At 37.9% G+C, this 25,419-nt stretch overlaps 1 protein-coding gene and 1 pseudogene across 14 annotated transcripts in view; one reads left to right on the forward strand and one right to left on the reverse strand.

Annotated features, from left to right (window-relative positions):
• The window catches only part of Osbpl9 (oxysterol binding protein like 9), a 155,703-nt gene that overhangs the window by 35,243 nt on the left and 95,041 nt on the right, over window positions 1-25,419 (reverse strand). For 4 of the 14 annotated variants that reach the window (XM_087214736.1, XM_021247959.2, XM_087214735.1 and 1 more), the window contains exons 5-7: window positions 6,044-6,127; window positions 1,046-1,141; window positions 236-283 (exon numbers count right to left, since the gene is read on the reverse strand). The exons of 1 other annotated variant lie outside the window; for it this stretch is intronic. In XM_087214736.1, coding sequence (XP_087070862.1) covers window positions 236-283; window positions 1,046-1,141; window positions 6,044-6,127 — 228 coding nt within the window. Of the gene's footprint in view, window positions 1-235; window positions 284-1,045; window positions 1,142-6,043; window positions 6,128-16,750; window positions 17,828-25,419 lie in introns of those variants that run through there. 9 more of the 14 variants (XM_004869258.4, XM_004869257.4, XM_087214737.1 and 6 more) reach the window with 6 other exon arrangements.
• LOC147827299 (U2 spliceosomal RNA) lies at window positions 6,892-7,038 on the forward strand (annotated as a pseudogene).

The following is a 25,419-nucleotide window of genomic DNA, read 5'->3' on the forward strand; positions in this document are numbered from 1 at the left end:
ATAATAGTCAAATTACTGAGAGAGAAGGAAGGGAAGTAAAAAATTAAGATACGTTATGTACATGTGCCAACCAACTCACTAGTTGTATTGTATTAGTACTACATCAGCTATAGTACTCACTAGTACTACAAACATAATAATATGTAGTCAAAATACCAATGTACTTCTGTTATTTCTCCAAAAGGATTTTGGATTTTAAATCTTTTTAGGTAAAAATCATATGTGTAGAAGTTACCTTTCTCTGTTCATCATCTTTACAGTTTTGAAGCTTGTTGTCAAAAAGCTATAGGATGTAAAAAAATGATTATAGTATCAAGCCACATGAGTATGTTGTGTACATTTACTAAACATAGAAAACTAAACTAATTCTTAAACACACTTCTCACATGGATGCTTTATAAGTATTTTCAAGACTGTAGTTGGTTTTTTTTTCTCCTAAGTCATGGTCTCTTTCTTCAAGACATTGTGGAAAAAAAACACTGTCACATCACATTCTATTGTGATGATACTGAATTACAAACACAACACAGGACTTTTAAGAACTTGAAAGCACTGATTCAAAATCAAAACATTTCTGTTTTATCTCCTAAATTCTATTTTCTTCCAGGTCCTCTGTTTTAATTTATTTAAAAGCAGGAACTGAAGGAAACTATTTTAGCAAGGATAAAAGAGGTAGACAAGTCATCCTCCTATACTCCTCCCCAAAAATGCAAAAAACAAAACAAGAAACATAAGGACTTACAAATGGAGTCACTAAAACATACTGGTTTCACAGAAATTTTAAACACATTAAGAATTTAATCTTGCCTTGTTTTCTAATTATGTCTACATATTTACCTTATTCTTACCAAAAAGCACATTATGGAAACATACTATTTGACAAAAATTACATTACTGATAAAGATCTCTGGATAAGTCAGCTTTTTAAACTGCTGAAAATCCACATGAGGGCTGTGGTTACCATCAAGTAACTGGTTTTACTCAACTTCAGGCTCAGTAACATTTCCTACTTCATATCAATTCAATATGTAAAGTAATACCATACCTTTAGTTGTTCTATCAAGATCTGTAGGTAAGCATCAGCCTCTGTCAGTTTCTTGTCAAAGTCTTGGACACTAGGAACAAATCCTGAATCTAAACCCTAAAGAAGAAGAAAATTTGCAGCAAATCTAGCAGCACTTAAGCAATGTTTAATAATACACAGAATACTTCATGTATAAAGATATTTTGATTTTTAAAACAAAAACAGTGCTTTTATAGAAATATGGTAATAAGTCTACTTAAACAAATCTATATTCTTCAAAAATAATGGTACATCAACAAGGTGTGCTGGCACACATCTGTAACCCCAGCACTCTGGGAAGCTGAGGCAGGAGGATCACAAGTTGCAGCCTAGCATGCATGGGAAACTTAATAACATAGCAAGACCTTGTCTTTAAAAACAAACAAACAAAACAGAAACAAAGGTGTGGGGATGTAGCTCAGTATGAAGGTCCTGGGTTGGTTCAGTTCCCAGTAACACATACACATACACACACACACACACACACAAACAGTGGTAATCAATAGTGGTCCTCAAGCACTACTATCTTTTCATCTATTGCATTTGCTATTTGCTACTGGTCAAATAAAGATTTACTCTTCCTCAGAATCTTTTTATTTTAAACCCAAAACCTCCATAATTGGCCCCCAGTCAACACCACAGCAGTAGTGATTTAGCTAATGGAACATAAAAACAACCTAAATTATCTCCTAGCCCTCCATGTTTTGGTCAGTTCATTCCTCTATTCTCTTCATCTTAACTTCGTATTTTCATAGTCTTACTGGATAGATCTATTCCTTAACCTTCTCCATCAGCTGACATTTTCCTTCCTTCTCTTTGAAAAAGAATCCTTTCTCTACTGCCCTTTCTAAGTGAAAGTGCCAATACTTCTCTCCTAATCAAGTTCCCTATTCACCTTTGCCCATGGTATGAACACTACCCTTTGGATATGGCATAGATTTTTATTTATGTAGAGGACCCATTAATTTCTGAGTTTGAAAGTCTAGCTTTGACACGTTACTTTTTATATACCTTTAAGTTCCAAGAGCACGAAAGATGCCTCTGTTTTTACTTAACACAAAAGAAATTCTGAGTTCTTAATAATCTCTGACTGAAAAACATGCCAATGTTAGCTGCAAAAGGCAAAAAAGAAAAAACTAGACTATCAGATGCCACACATGCACTCCCAGTTGTCATGCATTTAAGCATGGGAATAAAGGCACAGAACTACAGTCAGAATCCTAATCCAACCACAAAATTCTGTGCTAAATGGAAAAAATACAGTTCAACATGCCCATCTCAAACTCGATCCTGTCATATTTTCCCTGCCTTTAGCCAAAGCATGCTGCACATTTTATACTATTTCCCATTTTATACTATTTCCCATTTTAGTACACTGAAGCTAAAGTCAATTTCATGTTACAGCAATACCTATCTTTGTATACATAACACTTTGTTATTATTAAAGCATTTCACAGCGATTATCTCAAAACGCCAAACTGAGATGGTAAGGTCTTGCAGAAACAATGGCTTGGCCACCCTAGTTTCTAATTCCACCTCAGGCACTAACAAGATACAGTACTGTGGCTCTCTAAACTGTCCTCTTACTGCCACATACAAGGATCTTCCTCTTACTATACTTAGTGTGGCAGCTACTACATCTACTAAAGACAACAACTGCTAACATTATCAATCATTACTATTGCTCTCAAATTAAAATTTTGAACCAAATCATTAAAAATTCTTTTGTTGTTGTTTTTTTGAGACAGGGCTTTGCTGTGTAGTTCAGGCTGGCCTTGAATTCACTATGTAGGTCAGGCTGGCCTTGAACTCACAGCGATCCTACTGCTAACAAGTCTGCCAACTTATCTTATGTAAAAGTAAAGAAACTGCTTGAAAAAAATCATTCCTGCTAAGCAATATTATATATAAAGTTTAAGGAGGAAAAATCTTAATAAATAATGTGTACACAATCTAGATACTGTGTGTGTATTGCTTAAATGTCTTCCTTTCAAAAAATAACCCTACGAACTTCCTATTAGAAATGTTTGGGACAGGGATTTAGCTCAGTGGTTCTGGCGCCTGCCACGCAAGCGCAAGGTCCCAAGTTCGATCCCCGGTACCAAAAAAAAAAAAAAAAAAAAAAAGAAATGTTCACTATGTAGAGTGATAATAATGAAGATATAGGAAACAAAGGCTAAGTAGACCATATTTCATAGATACAACAGTGGGAGAGAACATTTACTTTCCATGTTACTATACTGCTGAAAAATTAGAAATATTGCTTGGCTTGGTTTTTGTTTTGGTTTCACAAATCATTAACAATGATTCCACTACTATCAAGCCCTAGTTAAAATCAGCTAACTACATTCTTGCTAAATATTTAAAAGGTCAATGGCACAATCATAAGTGGATGAAAAGTAAAGAATCTAAGTGGCAGGGGAAAGTGATTGTTAGGAATTTTCCCTCTTCTGAATCCATTTAGAACTATAATACCACTACAAAAGTCTAATTAATATATCCCCATAGGATTTTAAATCTACAGAATAAATGGAAACACTTAAATTATTTCAAACTGAATCCCACATACATCAATTATTCAGAAATAACCCTTTGACACTGCTACAATCAGATGAACCTCACCTGGTTCTCTTCTCAAACTTGCCTCTGGTCTTCCAAAACCTTCCTTTTTCTGCATTACTGAGGACTGAACTGAGGCCTTCAACTGAGCTACACCCCCAGATCTTTTTTCATTTGAGACAGGCTCTCTGTAAGCCACCAAGTTTCCCAGGATAGGCTAAAACTTTCAATCCTCCTGCCTCTGTCTCCCAGAGTGCTGGGATTACAGGCTTGTGCCACCACACCTAGCTTTTCTCTTACCTTTAACACTCCACAGTACTAAAATTAAACTGTTTACTCAATTCAAGTAAGAATGCATTAGAAGATAGTATCACAAGTTTCACTAAATATTAGTCACCTACCCCAACTTCCCACTCACGGAAATTATTTTTATAATGCCTTTGAAAGTCTTTGGACATTTCATAAAACTTGTCTTAAAGAATAGTGAGGCACTATACTCAGGGTTAAGTCTTTTTAAAGGAGTTTGTTTTTAAACAAGACCGAGAATATAGTCCTTTATTATGGAGAGGGTGGTCATGTGTAGCTTCCCACAGTCTGAGTCAAGCAGATAGGAAACTGCAGAGTTCTAGACTGATCACATTTTAGCCTAACACTTAATGACTGACTCCTCTGAAGGGTTACATGAAGGACAGGAATACACCACGAATGCGTTACTGGGCTTCCCAGTGTCAGCCCAGGGTCAAGGAACATGCATTGCACTGGCTGCAGCACTGGGCAGCTGCTCATGCCTTGATGCCAGTCTTCCCCATGACTCCTCCTCCCGAGATCTCTCCTGCCTTTTATTCTTCCCTCCCCCTTTCCTTTTCTGTCCTTGTCCCTCAGCAGTAACTGAAGTGATTAGGTTGCACTCATGGCATGTAGGAGCAAAGAGGATACTACTCCCTAATTTACTATACTGATGCGCTAAGGTTCTATAACTTCACTATTTCTGTGGGAATTCTTTTTTAGGTTTAAACATAGCAATTATAGAGAAATAAGTGAAAAACAGTCTATGATATAATAAGAAATTAAATTAGAAAAATTTCCATAGAAATTAAACTTCAATTAACCAAGAAAATTAGATATTATGTAAAGAAAAGCCCCACAAAATAATCTCTTGTTTTCAAGAGTATTTTGCTAATAAAGAAAGCTAAAGTAGTTACATACAACCAAGAATAACCCATAATCCCACATCAGCTAGAATCTATACACTGTATATCCAGTTTAATAGATAGATAGATAGATAGATAGATAGAAAAAAATCAGGCCCGATTTGCAGGGAATTTCTATAATATCTACACTGGGAGAATATTAAACTGCCTCCAAACTACATCATCACTTCTTACAACCTTTCTGATCCTTATATTGAATTGTACCACTTTTTCTCAGAAGACTGTTAAAAGCTAACAAATGTCAGTAAAATTACTTCCTATTACTGACTTTAGTTGGGGCACTAAACACTGTTAATGGTTTACGTGTTTCACCCACATTTAAAAGAAGAGTATGAGAAGGGACTGCTTAAAACTGAAATACACACAAATTATAGCTGCTATGGAGAGACTTGCCCTTAGTAAACCAGTATAGGAGAAAACTTTTGTGGCAGGTAGGAAAGACTTTTAAATTCTTGTGACCAAGGAAGAGTACTGAACAATGGAGGTTAAAGTGGTTTAAGTCTTCTTGAGACCAGAATCAGGAAATTAAGAAATTTATGGGTAATTTGAGGAACTGAGAATAGCACAGAACAGGGGGGCTGAATAGTAACACTGTAAAAAGAACTCCACAAAAGAGTAACTATTTTCATATCAAATCATTCTTAGTGTCAACTTACAGAACTGAGTACACTATATGTGGTACTTTCTTTTAAGCAGGACAAGATAGTATATAATAAAAATACACTGTATGGGCCAGGGCTCAGTGGCTCTGTGCCTGCCTTGTAAGCACAAGGTCCTAAATTTGATTCCTGGTACCAAAAACCAAAACAAACAAACAAACAAACAAAAATACACAGCAAAAAAGAGAAAAGGGAAATACATTGGAAATAAATTATTCTAGGTGTGGCTCATAGAAAATTTATGATAACAAGAAAACACGGTAAATTATCAGTAGAACTGTAAAATAGAAAAACAGCTTTAACAAAGGAAATTTAACAAAGGAAAAACACTAAAGAAAATAACCCTTTTAGTGAAAAATAAATGACATGAATATGGACAAAAGTATATGAATTCTTTAAATAAGCAAAACACATACCTTCCTATAATTAATGAAAACTTTTTTTTATTAAAATGAGAGTATTTAGAAGGTTCATGAAAACAAGCAATTTTGAGATGACATGCATCACAGATTAAGCTTTCATCCAATGAAAGAAGTATAGGGCATACTTACAATTGAATCACTTACAATTATTTTTGAAAATTCAAGAACTGGAGAGATACCAGAAGACTGGAAAAAAGCAAGTGTAGTACTGATCTTCCATAAAGGTAAGGAAAAGAGAGAATAGAAAAGTTACCATGCTGTGAGTCTGACATCAATAATCAAGTAAAGGAATACCTGTATTAAAGAGAAAATCTATACAGAAGAAAAGTAGGTACCTGAAGAGCAAGAAACAAGTTAAAAACAAAACATATTATGCCAAATTTAATGGCTTTTCTATTCTTTGGAAATTTGTTAGCAAATTAAATTTAGAGAAATGACATCATTTTGTTTCCCTATCAGGTGACTTAAAAGTTGACTCAATGATGAGAAAAAAATATACTAAAGAAACCAGAAATATAAATAAGACCATGATTTTATGTGGGGCATACTAATCTGTAATTACCTTGGAAAACTGAACATCTGGAAACATTCACAATCCCTATTTATCCCTCTGATTTATCCACTTCAGCTAAAGGAAGAACAGGACTCAGAGATGGAGAAATATTGAGGGTAAGAATTTCCACCTAGCTGGGGATTTAGCTCGGTGGTTCTGCTGCCTGCCTCACAAGCGCAAGGACCAGAGTTCGATCCCTGGTATCAAAAAAAAAGAATCTCTACTTATTTTTAATCCTAAAGATTAATACCATACTATAGTATCCAGTCATTTGGAGTGAAGATTATCAATTTTAAAATGTTCATAAAACTGAGCCCAGTATTAAACCTTTTCCTCTACTATACCTTCAGGAAGGAACTGTCCACTTAAGTCAATCCTCTGATAAATTATGGCTTCAAATTAAGTTCTCTATTATCAATATATAATCGCTTCTCGGCCTTTTGGCTAAGATCAAGTGTAGTATCTATTATCAGTATAGTAGCTATAGATAGGTATCTTACCAACAACTGATAGGTATCCCAAGAATACCATAAAAGACAAGATCTTTTTCAATAGTTCTAAGAGAGCTATTTCCAACAGCATGGACTCACCATGGATATATAAGACACTAAATTTTTTCAGAGTATTAGGTAGTCTGCTATACATTTCACGCTTTGTTATTTCATTATCACAACACAGTAAAGTAGACAGATACTGTCTATTGTGTGCGCGCTCATTACCCAGATAAGTCTTCCAGTTAGATATTACAAAAATTGGATTCTAACCTACTCCCCTAGCTTCAAATACATTACAGTTTTCTGTAAAATCACAATGGTATTTAAAAAGAATTATGACCTGAGGACACTAAAATGTAATTTGAAAATTCCCTGAAGGAGTTTGCGGTAGTGAAAATGAGTCCAAGCTCTAAAAACTGATGTAGATTTAAATCCTGAATATGCAACTTCTAACACCATCTGTATGATCTAGCCAAGTCACATTCTCTGCCTCCACTGTCTCAACATAAGATAATATAATAGTAAGCCACACAAGGCTTCTGGATAGAGGAAATGAAAAGATATGTGTAAAGTAATATACTTTACACGCGGTGTTCTACTTCCCTGTAATAATATGGTGCCTTAGATAACCGGTATTCATCGCTAGCTGATAATCACAAATTCTACAAACTACCTAATAAAGTCACTCAGTGAGTAGTTGATGCATTAAAAAAAAAACTAACCAGATAAAACTATCAATCATATATCCAAAACTATCAATCACATCCAATTTTTCAGAGATGTACAATCAAGAAAGGATTTAAGCATAAATTAAACTGTATCTAACATCCCTTTTAATAACGAAAATGAGTTAATGAGTTCTGAAGAAGTCAATAGATGGTGGTAATAAAAAAGATATGAGCAACAGACAAAATAAGTAGTTAAGTACAGAATGGAAAACAGATCAGAACGAAACAATTCCAATATGAGATGCTCAAAAAAGTACAGGTGGTTATGCCTGAACCACAAAAGGTAAATTGTATTTAATTATTATCTTGAAAAACCAAGTCAAACAATGTAAAGAAAATCTTTTTCTCCATACAGAGTATATAATTTTTGTATATTGGCCATCTGAACAACTAAAGTCACTTTTATGTTTAAAGTTACAAAGAAAATAGTTTATACATAATGTTAAGTTTGTTAAAACCTACAAAGCAAATCTAAATTACTCCTGGATTTGCAACAGAAACAGGCTGTGAATCAGGCACACACATTAGTGCTGAAGTTCATGAATTTCAATAACTCTTAGCACATCTCTTCATCTAATGCGAAACTAATATGTAACCCCCTCTGATTTACAAAACACTAATACTGACTCCATAAAATAAATTCATCAAATAACGGAACAATAAAAGTTGGAGGTTTATAGTGTTTTTCTCTACTAAAATCACTGATAGCACTTCTTTTCAAAAAACTCAATATATCCTCTAAGGCCATATAACAGCATCCATACTAAACAAGCAAAAACTTAAAAGTCTATGAATAGATGACTATATAGCTTAGTTAGTCTGGGACAGTCTGAGTGCTGTCTTAGCAAGATTACTAAAACTCTCCTTCACTTTCAAAAGTGCCCCAGTTTAGACAATGAATTACATGGTTACTGTTTCTGACAAAAGGATGTTACTAGCAGTGTCAATACATAAATGTCATGAAAAGCATGTAAGATTGCCTCACAGGATTCAGATGCCACCAACAGGCTTTTTAAAAAACCGAAATCTAAAATGATACATGAGTTTACAGGCTCTGAATGAAGGAAGCAAACTACAGCGATAAGATAGCATAATTCAACTTAATATTAACTGCATGTTTACCTTTTACTAAAGATACAAATACTATTAAGATATTGTTAAATCCTACTGATTTGGGGAGGGTACTGGGGGTTGAGCCCAAGGCCTTTATACCGAGCTATATATCCCCAGACCCTTTATAAATATTTGAGACAGGGTCTCACCAAGTTGTCAAAGCTGCATTTTTAAAGTTATTTAAAGCACTAGAACTTGCATTTTTAAAAGGTTGCTTACTCACATGTATACCTCTGAAATAAAACACATGAAACAAATATATAAAATGCTATTTAGTACTGGGGAGTGGGATTAAGGAAATGAGACATTTGAAACAGAAACTCTCTTACTTTCTAACTTATAGTCATTTTAATTTCTTGTAAGTATGCATTTATTTTATGAACTCAATTTGAAAGCTTTATGTAAAAAATATTCAGAAACCACAGGTTATAGTTTTCAAAAAATTTTATGTGTAAATAAAATGTCAGCATCATTCTCATAAAATTGTCTGCAAAATCCTAAAATACGTTAAAAGTGTAAATGTGGCAAAGCTGAAACTACTCAGATAGCTCTCCAAAGCAAAATAAAATAAAGCAATAAGAAATTGTTAGGCCTGGTGGCGCACACCTGGAATCCCAAGGTGGCTGAGGCAAGAGGATTGCTGAGAGTTTGAGGCCAGGCTGGGCTACGTGAGCTCAAAGCAAGCCTGAACTACCTGTCTCAAGAAAACAAAACAAAAACATTTACAACCTTTTTTCCCCCTGGTAATACGGATAGAATCCAGGCATTCTGTATGTTTAGGCATGAGTTACAGCCCCAACCACAGTATTATTTAAAAGGAAAGGAAGGACATTATTAGTAAAAATGTACTAGTTAAAACTTAGCTGCCATCACTAAACTGGAAAAAGTAAAATGCTAGAAGAAAAAATGGCCAGTAAAACAAAGCAGAATGTTCACGTTTTTTTCCCCACACCCTTCCTGCCAACATGCTCATGACTCAACATTCAAGAAAGCAATCTCGGGAAAAACAATACCCACTACATCATACCCTAACCAGTTACTGTTCTGACCACGCTGTGTTTGGCAATCAACCAGAACCTTTTCTCTGGAACACTTTACTTGGTCCGGCTACTTGCAGTATCTTTCCTAAAAGTCTCACGTTAAGTCACTTTAACATCTAAATAATCTGAAGGGTTTACTAGTATGAGATTAAAAAATACATTCTTCCTGCCCAACCTCAGATTGCCAGTGTTTTAGAAAGTCTATTTTTAATATCTACCAAATATACAAATGTTTCAGGGAAGTTTCCCAGAAATTTGCTCTGTGTATAATGAGGAAAATTTATACTAAACACACAAATCCTTAAACTGAGTATTTTTGTAATTCGTTCAAGTTTTGAAATATCTGCAGACTTCTCACAGCATACTTGTTGAAAATTTAATTATGAATTGTTTTCCAAAATAAAACCTGAAATGTTTTGTCTAGCAAGACTAAATCTGTATAGCAAACATAATAAATTGACACCCAAGGGGAGCTAACATAACAAACTGGTCATGCCAAAAGGCTTACATCTCACACATACCAAACAAAACAAAAACACAACCCTGAACTGAATAGATTTTAACTGTTCAAGCTTACATACATCAAAGCTGTTTTTGTATATCTGATATTAGCTGCCAAGCAAATGTCAGCTAGATGGAAGCAAACACAGGTTTAGTTTTTCATAAAGCAGTTAAAAGTGTATTCAAAATCATCTTGATTTAGTTTGTCAGAAAACTATCATCTTGGGCTGGGGATTTAGCTCAGTGGCACTGTGCCTGCCTCCCAAGTGCAAGGTCCTGAGTTCGATCCCAGTACCGCCAAAAAAAAAAGGAAAATTATCATCTTGATTTGAAATAGGACTAGAATACAAGCCCATGCAAAAAAGGATCAAAACACAACACGTATTTGTACCAATTCCCCACTCTGAATATATTATGTATTTGATACCAACCAAGATTTTTTTTTAAACTTTACATTTTAGTTAAAACTTAAAGAATACAAGCTGACAAGGGCAGAACTTTGTTTTATTCTCTAATGTATTTTTCAGGCTAGTGGTTGGTTTGTAGCAAATAAATGCTCAGCAAAAATTGTGTAAATGGGGCTGGGGATTTAGCTCAGTGGCACTGCACCTGGCTTGCAAGCACAAGGTCCTAAGTTCGATCAGCCGTACAAAAACAAAACCAAAAAAATTTGTAAATGAATTAAAGTAATCGAAGAACTCGAAGTTTTTATAGATTACAAATGATAATATTCACAACAGAAATCAAACATTCACAACAGAAACCATTAATAACTCAATTATAAAAGATTCATTATAATCCAAATGTGGAATTTTTCCAAGGCTAACAAAGTTTTAAGAAAAAAAAGCGAGAAACTAAAACAGCAGATAAAGACAGTGAAAATAAACAGCAGTATAGTAAAAGAAAGATCAGGCAATGATGATCATCTTATCCCTCTAAAAATAAAAACTCATTCTCTCTCTTGTCAATTTTGTTTTTTTAGACAGGAACTCACTATGTAGCCCAGGCTGGCTTCAAACTCATGGTGATCCTCTTGCCTCACCCTCCTGAATGCTAGGATCACAGGCACAGTCCACCATGCCCCACTCTTTCCAAATTTTACCATGAGGACACTCTCACACATACTTCTCTGGGCCTTAGAATTAATTTGGCATTAAAATAATCACTTATTGAGTATCTCCCATGACTCTGGCACTGTGCTGGACACTTTGGGGATGCCAAGGCCAAGCAAATATTGATTCTGTCCTTAAAAGAATGTCAGAGGAAATCTGACCATAAATAACTGATTTGCACATGGTAAAATAAACATGCAGGATTTGGACAAAGATGGGGAGGAGTATTATAACAGTGGGACCAGGCAGGAAGTAGCACAATCAGATGAAATGTTTGCACTTTTCTTTAATGAAGTGACTACTTACAGGAGTGACTATAGGGCTAAGGAAACTAAAAGGGATGCTGAGGGACTCTAGGAAATAAGAACAGTGGAAACCCTTCTTTAGGACCCTTAGCTGGAAGGAGCAAAGATCAAAACATGTTACTGTGTGCCAATCACAGCAGGGGTTAAGCAGTCCAAGAACAGTCACTGTTAAAACTGCACCAAGCTGCGGAGCAAGGAGAATAAATGCTGTACTTCCTCCCATCTTCTGGTGTTGCCTCCCCTTGGATAAACCACACAGAAGAATAAAGCTCTGCAGGGGATGCTGACTGGAAAGGCACACACCAGAAAAGAGCAAAAAAATCAATCAAAATGCAGAGAACAACCAGAAAGGATACTTTCGGACTGTAGGGCTAGTATAACCAGAGAGGATGGAATCACCAGGAGGCCAAAGAGTTCTTCCTGCCCCAGCATCCCAAGCTGTGATTACAGCCATGTGCCACCATACCCTGCTATGTAAGATGATATTTTTCACATCTGGATGCTGACTTCGAAGGAAACCAAAAGTTAGTGGCTCAATTGGAAAAAGTGAGCAATAAATGCAAAATTTCTAGAGCAGTATCTTGACACTTTCTGTAAATAACAAAAAGTAAGAATCATCTAGGCTCAAGTCCTACTATTCTAGTCTCTCACTGTGTGGCCTTGAACAAATTGCTTAATTTCTCGGAAGTGCCATTTTCCTTTTTTTTTTGGCACCAGGGATTGGAACTTGGGACCTTGTGCTTGCGAGGCAGGTGGTGGAACCACTGAGCTAAATCCCAGGCCCTCCATTTTTTTTTTTTTTTAAGTAGAGACTGCGTTAGAACTTTAAATTTTCCTCCATCTGGGTAAACCCAGAGAGTAAGTACCCTGTTATACTAGAAGAAATGGGACCCTCTTTTATTCATTTTTGAAAATTTTCATTTAAAGACAGTAAGAACTTACAGGTTCCAACTATGGCCACATGGTCCACAATGTGACCAAAAAATGCTAAACTCAGGCAAACTGTACCTTTAGTGTAACCTTGAACCTCAGTGAGAAAGACCAATACAATCAGATTTTAAAACATGCTCTGGAAAGCAGAGAATGCAAAGAAACAATGGAGTAAGCAGAAAAACTTGGCTAAAGTGGAAGATTTTGGAAAAAAAAAAATGAACTGCTCAGCCAATAGAGTAAAGAAGCCAAATTCCTTAAAGGTGTTTCTACAAATACCTTTAAACACCTACACTAAACTCCAGTGTAGGTCTGGACTGCAGTTCTCTCTCACACTCACACACCTTCAACAACAACCACCATTACCCTTCTTTCACGACACAAATATTTACTGAACATCTATTTTGGTCAGGTAACATCATAATTTTCCTTTTGAAAATTTTAGTAGCGATAACAGCATATATAATTATTACCTAATTTTCAGGAAGCTCAAATTTAATTCCTTCCAAGTAGTTTCTCTGACCTCTCCCGTCAGTAGCCCACTTTTTCCTATGATACTCACAGTATACCAGAAGCAATTTGTGCCAGTATTGCTATTTCTTTAATTACAGACATGGGGAGGGGGGCTGAAATTTGCCCACCACTTACAACATTGTTTCTGTACACTTTCTCCAATCCTTTTCTCCTGCCTGGTAGCAACCAAGGAGTTTAGTGACTCAGTAAACACATTAACTCACAGAGGAAAATCTAACTCCAGTACAACCAGGTCAAAAGCTTCCACATTTAGGATATTATGTCTCATATTTTTATCATTTAATAAGCATTTGCTAATCCAAGCATGGAGGTACACTGGCGAGGTTGAAGCAGGAGGATTCCCTAGAGTTTGGGCAACATTGAGTTCAAGGTCAGCCTGAATACAACAGCGAGTTCCTATTTCAACCCCTCCACCACCACCACCACCACCACCACCACCACCAAAGAAAACCAAGCATTTTTAAACCATCTACTAGGTGCTCTTGGGGCTCAGAAAACCATACAATATATGCACCCTTTTGTACACAGAGTACTTTGAACTGCAGGACAATAAGAAGGCTGCAGAAGCAAAAGTCCTTAACTTCTTGCACTACGTTCTCTCCCAAAACAAGCCAGAGAAACCAGCACTTATTTTCCGCACAGCTAGCCATAAACTAGAATCCTTCTCTCCCAGCCATCCGTAACACCAGAAACCACGTCCTGCTTTTCTGTATAGGAGCTGCCCATGAAGAAATTCCCTAACCTATCTTATGTGATGCTAAGTCGTAAGACTCACTTTGGAATGGGCCCTGAACATTACCCAGGAGGAAGGAATGCTACACAAGGCCAAGAAGAATCCTGGTTTTGTTGTTTGCAGTGCTGGATACTAAAACCAGGGACTCAGAATGCTAAGCAAGCGCTCTCACACTGAGTTGCATCCCCAGCCCTCCAAAAAGAACCTACACAGTTGGCCCTGCTGGGTTTCCAACCTTCAGTTTCATGATTAGAGAATACCTTTTTGTCCAATGACATTCTACACAGCTGTGCATTCTTCATTGGACCTGAGCAAAAAAACAAGTTTTCCTTGGGTCTTTGGGTCTTCATTGAAAAGGGCCCTCTATCACATAAATCTCTGAGTGAATCTGTTAAGCTTTTCTCTTGTTAATCTTTTGTTCTAAGGGTGCCAGTTATGATGGATGAGGAAAGTTATCATCTTTTTCTAGATTAGGGACAAAGGCTCTGGAGATACAAAGACGAGGAAGAACTTTTTTTTGCAATACTGGAGACTGAACTCAGGACCTTGTGCTTGCAAGGCAGGCACGGTGCCACTGAGCTAAATCCCCAGTCCAAGGAAGAACTTTTGATCTAGAGGAAATCTGAATCTAATACAAGAATCAGACACATGAACAAAAATTTTTCAACTCTGTGAGAGCTATAATACAGACAAGAACGAAGTACTGTAGTAGCACACTAAGGACACTAGCAACTCTCTGTCTAAACAGCAAGAAGGTAACAGGTGCTGTACCTGAAGACTTACCACCTAAGAGCTAGTCGGGTAACCTAAGAGGGGAGGGCAGTGTGAAAAGACAAGGAACCACAACAGGCGACATGTTCTACATAAGAAACATATGGTGGCTACCGTGAGTTAAAGCACCTGCAGCTGAGTTCAGACTCAAGACCAAGAAATTAGCACCATGTGAAGGGCATTCAAGGACATCCCAAGCACCTGCACTTTGGCAACAGGGAACCAAAACAGATTAAGTACTCCAATGACTCAGTCAGATTTGGTTTTGAAAATAAAGAGGAGTGGGGGAAGTCCAGTTACAGACTAATTAGGAAATTTTGTCCAAAAGTCTAGATGAGAGATGATGAGGGACTGAATTAAAGCATTATCATATAGAAAAAAAACAGTGCCAAATTCCAGAGATACAGTACTACTAAGGCAAACAGATCCTGTGGCTGGACATAGAAAACAAGATGGAAAGTAGATTTAAATGGGTGGCAGAACTTTAATTCATCAAAACATTTAAGAGGGATACTTGCTTAATATATTTTCAATCTAAAAACTTTTTCAAGGATAACACTTTAAGCAGATTATAACAATCATAAAAACTTTCTTTTATGTGACCTAAGGAACATCCAAGAATTTGCTTTTTAAATAAAAGCCTAACTGTAATTGTTCTGTCACTATACTTTTTCTTAGGCAACAGTGTGTAAACCATGCAACTGCCTGATTTTTCAAACCACCAGAATATGGTGGTATCACCCTGGTTTCCTAGCTAAACGAAATTTACACTGAACTAAATTCCCTACTGTGCTGCAGATCAAGCAGGGATGGGCGACTGGATAAATTATTACTGAATACAATTTTTTCACAATAAAAAATAAAAGTCATACTATCCAGAACTTTTGAGACGCCAAAATGGATGTGACCAATAGTCTTCTGCAGCCTCTTATTCACTGAAGGATGTGTCAAGTACAATTGTTATGTCTGTCCCAACCAAACTCAGGATACTGGAAACAGGTCCAACCTCACTGTTACCTTTCCTTGTTTCTTATTTAAGCTCTCAGGCTAAAAAAAAAAATCTGATTTTTAGTGATTCATACCTTCCCAGGACTAGAAAAGGAAACACAGTATTTTTACGTAGTCTCTTGATGAGTTACAATAGAAATAAAAGTTAAGAAACATCTTTTTTCTAAGTAAATGAGAGATGTTACCACTAGTCATAAAGGGCTTTATCATTTACTCAGTTCAATACAGGCAGTGTCCAAAGAGATGACTCTCAAATGACTGCAGGAGAATTTACAATTTTAAAATTCACTGCAAAGGTTCTTACGTTCTAAGATCCCACTCAGCTTTCCCACTGCGAAACTAAAATAGTTACTTGATTTGTTTTTAATTTCCTCAATACAGCTAAAAAGTAAAAGTTTCATCGAGCAAAGCCTTACATCACTTCAAGAAGGTTTTCTCATTCAGTACATCTCAATCTGTCATGATAAACTACTTGTGAAGTACAGTACATAATGCCAGCCAAAAAGGATATGATTCAGAAATGCTTCCTCGTCTAACTTTAGGCAACTTTCCATAAATAAATTAGGATGAGAACCCAAAACTTTCCTTTCAGGTGTTATACGAGCCCTATAAAACTATACCAAAGTTTTCAATGCTTTTGTAGACGTTATCCAAATAGCAGTAAAACCATCTCTCTCCTGCACACTTACAAACAACAGCATCCATAATTATACACAAAAATACATAGCCAAACAAAAACACAGTACTAAAAAGAAAACATGAAAAAAGTATCTGGCCTGCAACTGGAGATTCCAGTAGGGCAGAATTTCACATAAAAGAAAGCTTAACTTTTGTGTTTAAAATCATATTCTGAGTCATCTTTTCAAAGGAAAACTGACTACAATAAGCACCCCCAAATGGAAAGCAAGTCCTCCCAAGTCTGGTTTGGGGGCCAATCTCCTGCCACCCGGGTAAGTGGGGAGAGCTCGCCCCAGACCAGACCGAGGGGCCTGGCAGCCACGTAGTCCTACTCACCGCAGAGGGCGGGAGGGAGGCCGGGGGAGCGCGACTTCCGTGCCCTCCACCAGGCCCGGGCTGGTAGGGGGGAACCCCGAGGACTCAGGCTGGGGGCCGGCCCCTGTCCCAGACCCTCGCGGGCTACTCACTCCGCAAGCGGCCAGCAAGAAAGCCATTCGCCGAGGCCCCGCCCTCTGCGCCTCTCGGGAGGGAGCGGGGCTGCTCCCAAGCGCCCCTCTTCTCCCCCCGCACCGATTTCCAGCCGCGGCGCCCGCAGTAAACTGACGTTCAGCCCGTCTACCAGGACTGTCAACACCCGCCTCTCCCGTGCCAAGAACCGAGGGCCGCTCCGATTGGTTGGCCCTTGGCAAAGAGACCCCTGGCGATTGGCCATAGGTCACCAGCTGCAGGAGGTGAGTGGCAGCCGATTGGCGGTGGGGCCAGTTTTGGGTGAAGAGGCGGGGGAACCAAAGAGCGGTCTCAGCGGGAGGGGTGGGCTGGCCCGGGACCGCCCCGCCCCGCCCGCCTCCTAGAGGCTGCACGGCGGAAGGGGAGGGGTCACTGGACGGAGCCCTCCGTGGTTTAGGGCCCCAGCTCCCTGGGACTCCGCTGAGGGGCAAATGGGGAAGGGCGTTCCGGTCACAGCTGTGCTTCACCTGCACCCGCCGGCTTCAAGCCTGCCATCCTCACATTTCAGCTGGTTAACAGATGGTTTTGCTTATTTCCGGAAAGTTATTTCAGTGGTGGCTGGGGGGACTACTACAGTATATCAATAAAAACTTGAGTGCCAGTTTTATTAATCGGCGAGACTTCATGGGCCTGCTGTTGTGCTACAGCTTCATAAGGAACGTGGGTGGCCTGTGAAGATTCTTAGGAAGCCAAATGGTGTAATTTAAAATTACTGTATATCAGGGCCAGGGATTTAGCTCAGTGGTTCTGGCGCCTGCCTCGCAAATGCAAGGTCCAGAGTTCGATCCCCAGTACCAAAAATAAAAATAAATAAATTACTGTATATCTAAAGTTACAGCTTAGAGGACCTCCACAGAGGAAGGCCCCAAATGCAGGAAATCACAAACATGAGTGATTCATTTACTGATCTGGAGAACAATCATCTTTTCTGCTTAGTCCTTGTGGTTATTTATAAGCCTCTCCCAGGACTTCTAAACACGGAAGCTATATTTTTGTAGCTCTACTGCTGCCCCTACAACACCTAGCATAGTGCACACTGTACAAAGAAATCAATAAATGCTAGCTGAATAAATGACTTGTGCTCCCTTACTCAGTATTAAAGATACCTCCAGTTTATGTCAACGGTTTCAACATGTCGAATACCAACTGCACTCTCTTCCCCTAACTACACATTAAAAATCTGGTATTTTCGGCCAGATGTGATACCACAGGTCTGTAATTCCTGTGCTGCGGGCAGGTGAAGCAGGAGAATCTCAAATTCAAGTACCCCCTACCCTGAGCAACCTAGTAAGAACATGTCTTGACAACAACAACAAATTTTTAAGGCTGTGGATGTAGGTCAGTAGTAGAGTGCACTGGTGAGAGAGTCCAGGGCTCACTCTATCAGTAAATGAAACCACTACCCTCCACCCTAACATGCAAACCAGAAATGTTGCAATCCTTAGACACTTCCCCTGTTCCACATAAAGTTCATCATCAAGTTGTCATTTTTGCCTTCTAAATACGCTCACAATTTTGTCAAACTTTCTCCATTTCCACCTATTACAGATCCTCTTACTAAAGTCTTCCTAAATCTGTAGGAACTCCTCCAATTCATTCTCAACAAATAGAGTAGTAGTTCCATAACCAACTCCATTAGTCCACACTCAGTGAAACAACTTCAACTGCTTACTCTCACGCATGCAACTCAATATTTAACAGTGCCTTGCAGCTGTCTCAACACCAATTCCAATTCTTCATTTACATCTACTAATCATTTCCACCCAGCCAGTATCAGTATGCTGTCCCTGCCCATGTGACTCTTTGTGGAACTTATCACAGCTATACTTTCACATTTATTTGAGTTATTCTTTTTAAACATGTAAGCAGAGTGGAAATGCTAAGAGAGAATAAAAATCAAATGCTAGAGATTAAAAACCACTGGAAGTGAAGAGCACCTTTGATGGGTTTATGAGTAAACTGAACATAGAAATAATCTCTTGAGTTTGAGGACATCTCAGTAAACATCTCCAAAACTAAAAAGAAAAACAGTTGGAGAGAGGAGAAAAATAGAAAACAATTTCTAAGAACTGCAGAAAAACTACAAAAATTATTTCAGATTTAACCTGGGTGTGGTGGTGCATGCCTGTAATCCCAGCATTTGGGAGGCTGAGGCAGGAGGAATGCAAATTCAAACATAGCTTGGGCAATTGAGCAAGAGCCTATCTTCAAAAAATAAAAAGTAAAAACAGGCTTGGAATGTAGCTCAAAGTGAAAGGCCTGGGTTCAATCCCCAGTACTGTTATTTTTTTAAAAAAGTTATTACATATATACTGGGAATACCAGCAGAAGATGAAACACAAAGGAACACAAGAAAAAAATTGAAACAATCATTGTGATGTTCTATAATGTGAGACACCAAACCACAAATGAAGGAAGTTTGCAGACGATGTTGTCATCTACATAGATGAGAAAAACAAAAAAAGAAAAAAAAAATCCTGGAACTTATACAGAATTATTATCTTTTTTTTTTTTTTTTTTTTTTGGTACCGGGCATCAAACTCGGGACCTTGTGCTTGCGAGGCAGGCGGTGAAACCACTGAGCTAAATCCCCAGCCCCTTATAAACAATTATAACAAGGTTACAAGATACAAAATTGATATGCAAAAGTCAACCTCATTCTTGTCCAATAGTGAACGAGGAGAATTTGAAATGTAAATCACAGTGCCATTTATATTAGTAATCTCAACAAAGAAATACTTAGGTGTAAACCCAACAAAATATGAACAAGATCTATATGAAGAAAATTATAAAACTGATTAATTCAGAGAACTATATAAATGGATAGATATTCCATATTCATTGATAGGAAGATTTTATTTTGTTGTTGTTTTTTGTTTTTTGTTTTTGGTACTGGGGATTGAACTCGGGTCCTTGCGCTTGTGGAGCAGGCAGTGAAACTACTGAGCTAAATCCCTGGCCCAGATAGAAAGATTTTAAAGATCTCAGTTCTTCCCAAATTGATTTACAGTGTAAGTCATTCCTACCAAAATCCCAGAAAATTATGTTACTGATATCAACAGATTCTAACATTTATATGAAGAGGCAAAAATCTCAGACATGGTGACTTATGCCCCTGATCCCCAGTACTCTAGAAGGCCGAAGGAAGATTGCAAAGCCCAGCCTGGGCAACTGAGAGGCTTAGCAAGACCTTGTTTCAAAATTTAAAAATTTTTTTAAAGGGCTGGGAAAAATACCCATTAAAAAGATCATACATCTTGACCAAGGTGGCTTCATCCCAGGGATTTAAGAATAGCTCAACATACACAAATCACTAAATTTAATACACCATTGTGATAGTTAACTGTTCCATCAACTTGAGTAAGAAACACCCAACTCAGCATAGTTCTAGACTCCCCCCCTGAGTGTGGGTGGCACCAACTGGTAGGCTTGCTTGTAGCCTGAATGGAATAAAAATGGGGAAGAAGGCTCGCTTCGTATTCTTTGGGGGATGTCTGTCTCCTGGCTTCCACTACAGACCCTTCGGCCCTGGTAAAAACTTGCACAGGCCTCTACAGTGAGATGCAGGCCTTTGATTTCTGACTGGAGCTCTTTTGCACTCTGGAGGCGGTCACTGTGAGCCTACCTTGTAAATCCATAAATACATGTATTTTTTTCTTATATTAAATCTCTTTCTCTAGTGAGCACTGATTAATATTACATAAATAGAAACAAGCACAAAAATCAAGATCATTTTGGTAGATGCAGAAAAAGGCCTTTGACAAAATCCAACATAAATTCATAATAAAAATCCTGAGCTAGGCATGGTGGCACATGCCTGTGATCCCAGCACTCAGGAGGCTGAGGCAGAAGGATCTCTCACAGTTGGAGGCCAGCCTAGACTTACTGAGTTCAGGACCAGCCTGAACTACAAAGTGAGACCTTGTCTCAAAAAAACCAAAATCAAAACCAAAACCAAAACCAAAACAACAAAAACATCTTGAAGAAAATGGGCACAGAAAGACCTTATCTCCAGCTGATTAAATCCATTTATAACAAATCTACTATCAACAACATATTAAATGGAAAAAAACTGAAAATTTTTCTTCTAAAATCAGGAACAAGACAAGATGTTCACTGTCCACCACTCCTATTCAAAATACAGTAGTACTCACACTTTAGCCACAGCAGTCAGGCAAAAGAAAGAAAGAAAAAGGATACATTTTAAAAAGGGAGAAATAAAAAACTATCCTTATTCACAGAATCCTTTACATGGAAGTCCCAAAATATTCCACCAACACTCCTAGAACTACAGTAATGAAGAAATTTAGTAAGATGGCTCAATACAAAATCAAAAAAAAATCTACAGCATTCCTGTACACCAATAATGAACCTATTGAGAAAGAAATTAGGAAACAATACCATCCACAACAGATTCAAGAAAAAATATTGCAACTACTTAGAAATTAACCTAATAGTGGTTCTGCCACTTGCCTCGCAAGCATAAGGACCCAATTTCCATCCCTGGTACCAAAAAAAAAAAAATAGTAAAGAAAAGAAAGAAAAATTAACCTAACTGAAGGACCCTAGTTAGGAAGACAGACTCCATTTCCTGCTGAATGACCCACCTGCCTGCCCTTTAGATGAACTCAAAAGGAGGAGCTTAAAAACCTCCTCCCCTTAGAAAGTCTCTTTAGAAATAACAATTAATCAACTATTGTTTTACAAATGTTCTAACAGCAGGATGTTCTGCTTCTGTACCTTTTGCTTGCTTTACTAGTTCTGTCCCATAGGGGGGCCTAGAAACTGTTGGCCTCAAAGGTGTATAAAACATGTTTGTCAAGCCCCAGTCGAAGCTGGAGTCTGATGCTTGGCTCAGGTCCCGGCCAGTAATAAACTCCCGTGTGGATTTAATATCGGTCTCTGGCTGGTTCTCTCTCATTGGGTGTGACACTAACAAAGGAAATAAAGACCACTACAAGGAAAACTATAGTACTTCAAAAAAGAAGATCAAAGAAGACATCAGAAAATGGAAAGATATTCTCTGTCCTTGGACAGGTAGAACCAACATTGTCAAAATGGCCATATTTCCAAAACTGACAAATAGATTTAATGCAATCCCAATCAAAATACCACCAGCATTCCTTGTGGAACCAAAGAAAACAATCCTAAAATTCATATGGAACCAAAGAGACCCAGAGTAGCAAAAGCAATTCAGGGCAACAAGAACAAAGCAGGAGGCATCACAATCCTGGATGTCTAGGTATATTACAAAGCTACAGTGATAAAAACAGCATGGCACTGGCACAAATACAGACCTGTAGATCAATCCAACAGAATAAAGAACACAGAAACAACTCCAGTCACAATCAGCCATCTGATCTTTGATGGAGCCAAAAACATACTGAAAGAATTATCTAAATTTTTTGTTGTTGGTTGTCCAAAGCAATTCTACATAATTTGGGGGAAAAAATCATTTCACAATTAAAATCAAGATTAGACCTAATTTCCCCACCTACAGGCCAGCTATGGCATGTGGAGACATAACCATTTTCACCTCTGGTCACAGCTAAAACCTCAATGGTCCGTGATGTTGTGATGCTCCAGGGCAAGATTTCACCAGCTGAAGACATCCTGAGGAGGAACAAAATCTTCATCTGCATAGTTCCTCATTGTTCTAGGATTATTTTAGGGGCTGCCCTCTCAGTCACCTATTAACATTTGTTACTCCCAATTTACTGAATGAAGGTGTGGCAAGCTCAGGTCTTTTGCTTTGCTGCCCAGACCAGCATTGATCAGGTCCAGAGCTCAGCTTCTTCTCCGAGTCTCATTTCTGGCTATATTAATTAATTCGCCTAGTGCTGTTGTGGCTTGCAGGAGACTAGGACTTACTGCAGAGGTTCTAGTAACATCCCCTTTCAACTGTTTCCCTACAGTTGGTGGTGATTTTTTCTGAGACAGAGTCTTTGTCACTTGTTTGATTGAAGTTCAGGCTGGCATTCACCTCACCATTTAGGCTAGTGTGGCCTCAAACTCAGTGATCTCACTGCCTCAGCTTCCTGAGTGCTGGAATTACAAGCATGAGCCACCACACAGGGCATCAAAGAGCTAAACATCAAAACACAAATACTTAACCTGCTGAAAGATAAAATAGGCAAAACTCTTGAAGTCAGAGGCACAGGCAAGGACTTTCTGAATAGAAACCCAATCACACAAGATACAACATCAAGAATCAACAAATGGGGTTATATCAAATTAAAAAGCTCTGTGCAGCAAAGAAAAGCAACAGAGTGAAGAGACACACTACAGAATGGAGAAAACAATTTTGTCAGCCATACCTTGGACAGAGGACTAATGTCTAGAATTTATTTATTTATTTATTTATTTAGGTACTGGGGAATTGAACTCAGGTCCTTGCGCTTGTGGGGCAGGTGGCGGAACCCCTGAGCTAAATCCCTGGCCCAAGAATATATTTAGAACACAAAAAAATTAGACTCCTCAAAATAAAAGATCCAATCAAAAAATAGGGAACTGAAATAGACACTTCTCAGAAGAGGTACAAATGGCCAACACATACATGAAACAATATTCAAAATCTCTGGTTGTCTTAGTTACTTTTTTCGTTGCTGAAACAAAATATCCAACACTCAAAGTTCAAGGGAAAAGGGCTTAATTTAGCTCATAGTTTGTAGAGGTTTCAGTCCATAATCAGCTGGCTCCAAGGCAGGGGTGGCTTGGCATAGGGGCTTCACAGAGAGAACAGTTTGTAGCAGCCACAGGGCAGCAAAAGCAACAAGGGGACCTTATCTGCCTCTTTTATCTAGACTACCCAGGGATTAAGGTGGTACCAACCAATCAGTGGACTGCTTTAGTAATCACATGCCCTCTTCATTTTAACTGTTCACACTATAACTTTGTATCAGGATTAGAAATTTAATAAAAGAGAAATATATGTTTATCTCCAGGGAAAAGTACAGGGGGGGCCCTGTTATTTGTATTTTACACATTTCAACAGTTTAAAAATTTTAGAAGCATTTGTTACATAACTACTTTATTATAGTTTAATAATTCAATTTTTTTCAGGCCGGGGATTTAGCTCAGTGGTTTTGCTGCCTGCTGAGCAAGCGCAAGGACCCGAGTTCGGTCCCTGGTACCAAAAAAACCCAAAAAACAAAAACAAAACAAAAAAAATAATAATTCAATTTTTTTAAAAAAAAGAATTCATTTTTTCATTAAGGTTTTTATTTTCTTTAAACTAGACTAAGTTCCATAAACACAAAGAATGTAGTAGCTTTATTCAGTTATATCCTCTACAACTAGTATAGTAGACAAAATATAGTGTTTAATAAGTCTTTACCAAATAAATAACTTTTCTATATTCTCTGTATGTTCTGGATTGAGCACGGCCTACTTAAAATTTTTAAAATTTTTATTTTATAAAAGGAAGGCAAAAAACCCCCCAAAAAACTATGTAATTTTGTAACAACACAAAGCCAGGCATAGCAGTGCACACTTGTAATTCCAGTACTCTGGGAAGTTGAGGCGGGAGGATCACAAATTTGAGCCCAGCCTGGGCAACTTAATAAGAATCTGTCTCAAGATTTAAAAAGGTGCCAGGTATTGGGGGGGTGGGGGGGGGAATGCCTGTAATCCCAGCACTTGGGAGGCTGAGGCGGGAGGATTGCCTTGAGTTCAAGGACAGCCTGAACTACACAGCAAGACCCTATCTCAAAAAACAAACAAACAAAAAAGATTAAAAAAGGGCCAGTGATATAGCTCAGTGTAAAGATCCTGGGTTCAATTCCTAGTGCTAAACCAAAAAAGAAAGAAAGAAAGAAAGAATCTCTCCCCCCCCCGCCCCTCTCTCAAAATAAATGTCTGTCAATTAAAGAAATAATCTTTAGCTATCTATAAAAATGGACCATCTGTTCTTAGTTACTATTTCCAAAGGGTTCAAAATAGACAGGCCATCACTAGTATATCAGAAAAATGAATCCTAGAGAATTCTAAATTCCAATTTTGGAACCAGAAATTCCTCTGTCCTCAGGAACAGAATCTGCCCTGGCAACAGGCCTCCAGGGACTCTTCCTCTGTGATAGGAAATCCATGTAACTGCCTGCTCCTCTACACCACTCCACCTGTGAGAAAGGTGGCACATCTCTATTGCAATATTTCCTTTGGGAAACAGAGGGGCTCTAGGGAGAAAAATGAAACAAACTTATTTTTCTATATGACACAAAAATAAAACTTAATGAGAGACAGGATAATAGCTCCTGAGAGACATGAATAAAACTTAATGAGGCCAAGGAAAAGAATAAAGTTGTACAGATCTTTAAATAATGAGAATTTAAAATGTTGAAAAAAGTTAATACTCAGTAAAGTACTTCAATACTCAAGAAAAAAGGTTCAAAAGATTGCTGCTAATCTTTGTTCTCCAGGGGTACAATCAAAGCATCTCAATACAGTACTTTTAGTACTACTGTTAAGTAGTATTGTGTCTAATGTACCTTATATATTAA

The sequence above is a fragment of the Heterocephalus glaber genome, unplaced genomic scaffold (genome assembly GCF_053883595.1).
Source record: "Heterocephalus glaber isolate CG9 unplaced genomic scaffold, H.glaber_assembly_v1.0 deba00001451, whole genome shotgun sequence".
Taxonomy (NCBI): Eukaryota; Metazoa; Chordata; class Mammalia; order Rodentia; family Bathyergidae; genus Heterocephalus; species Heterocephalus glaber.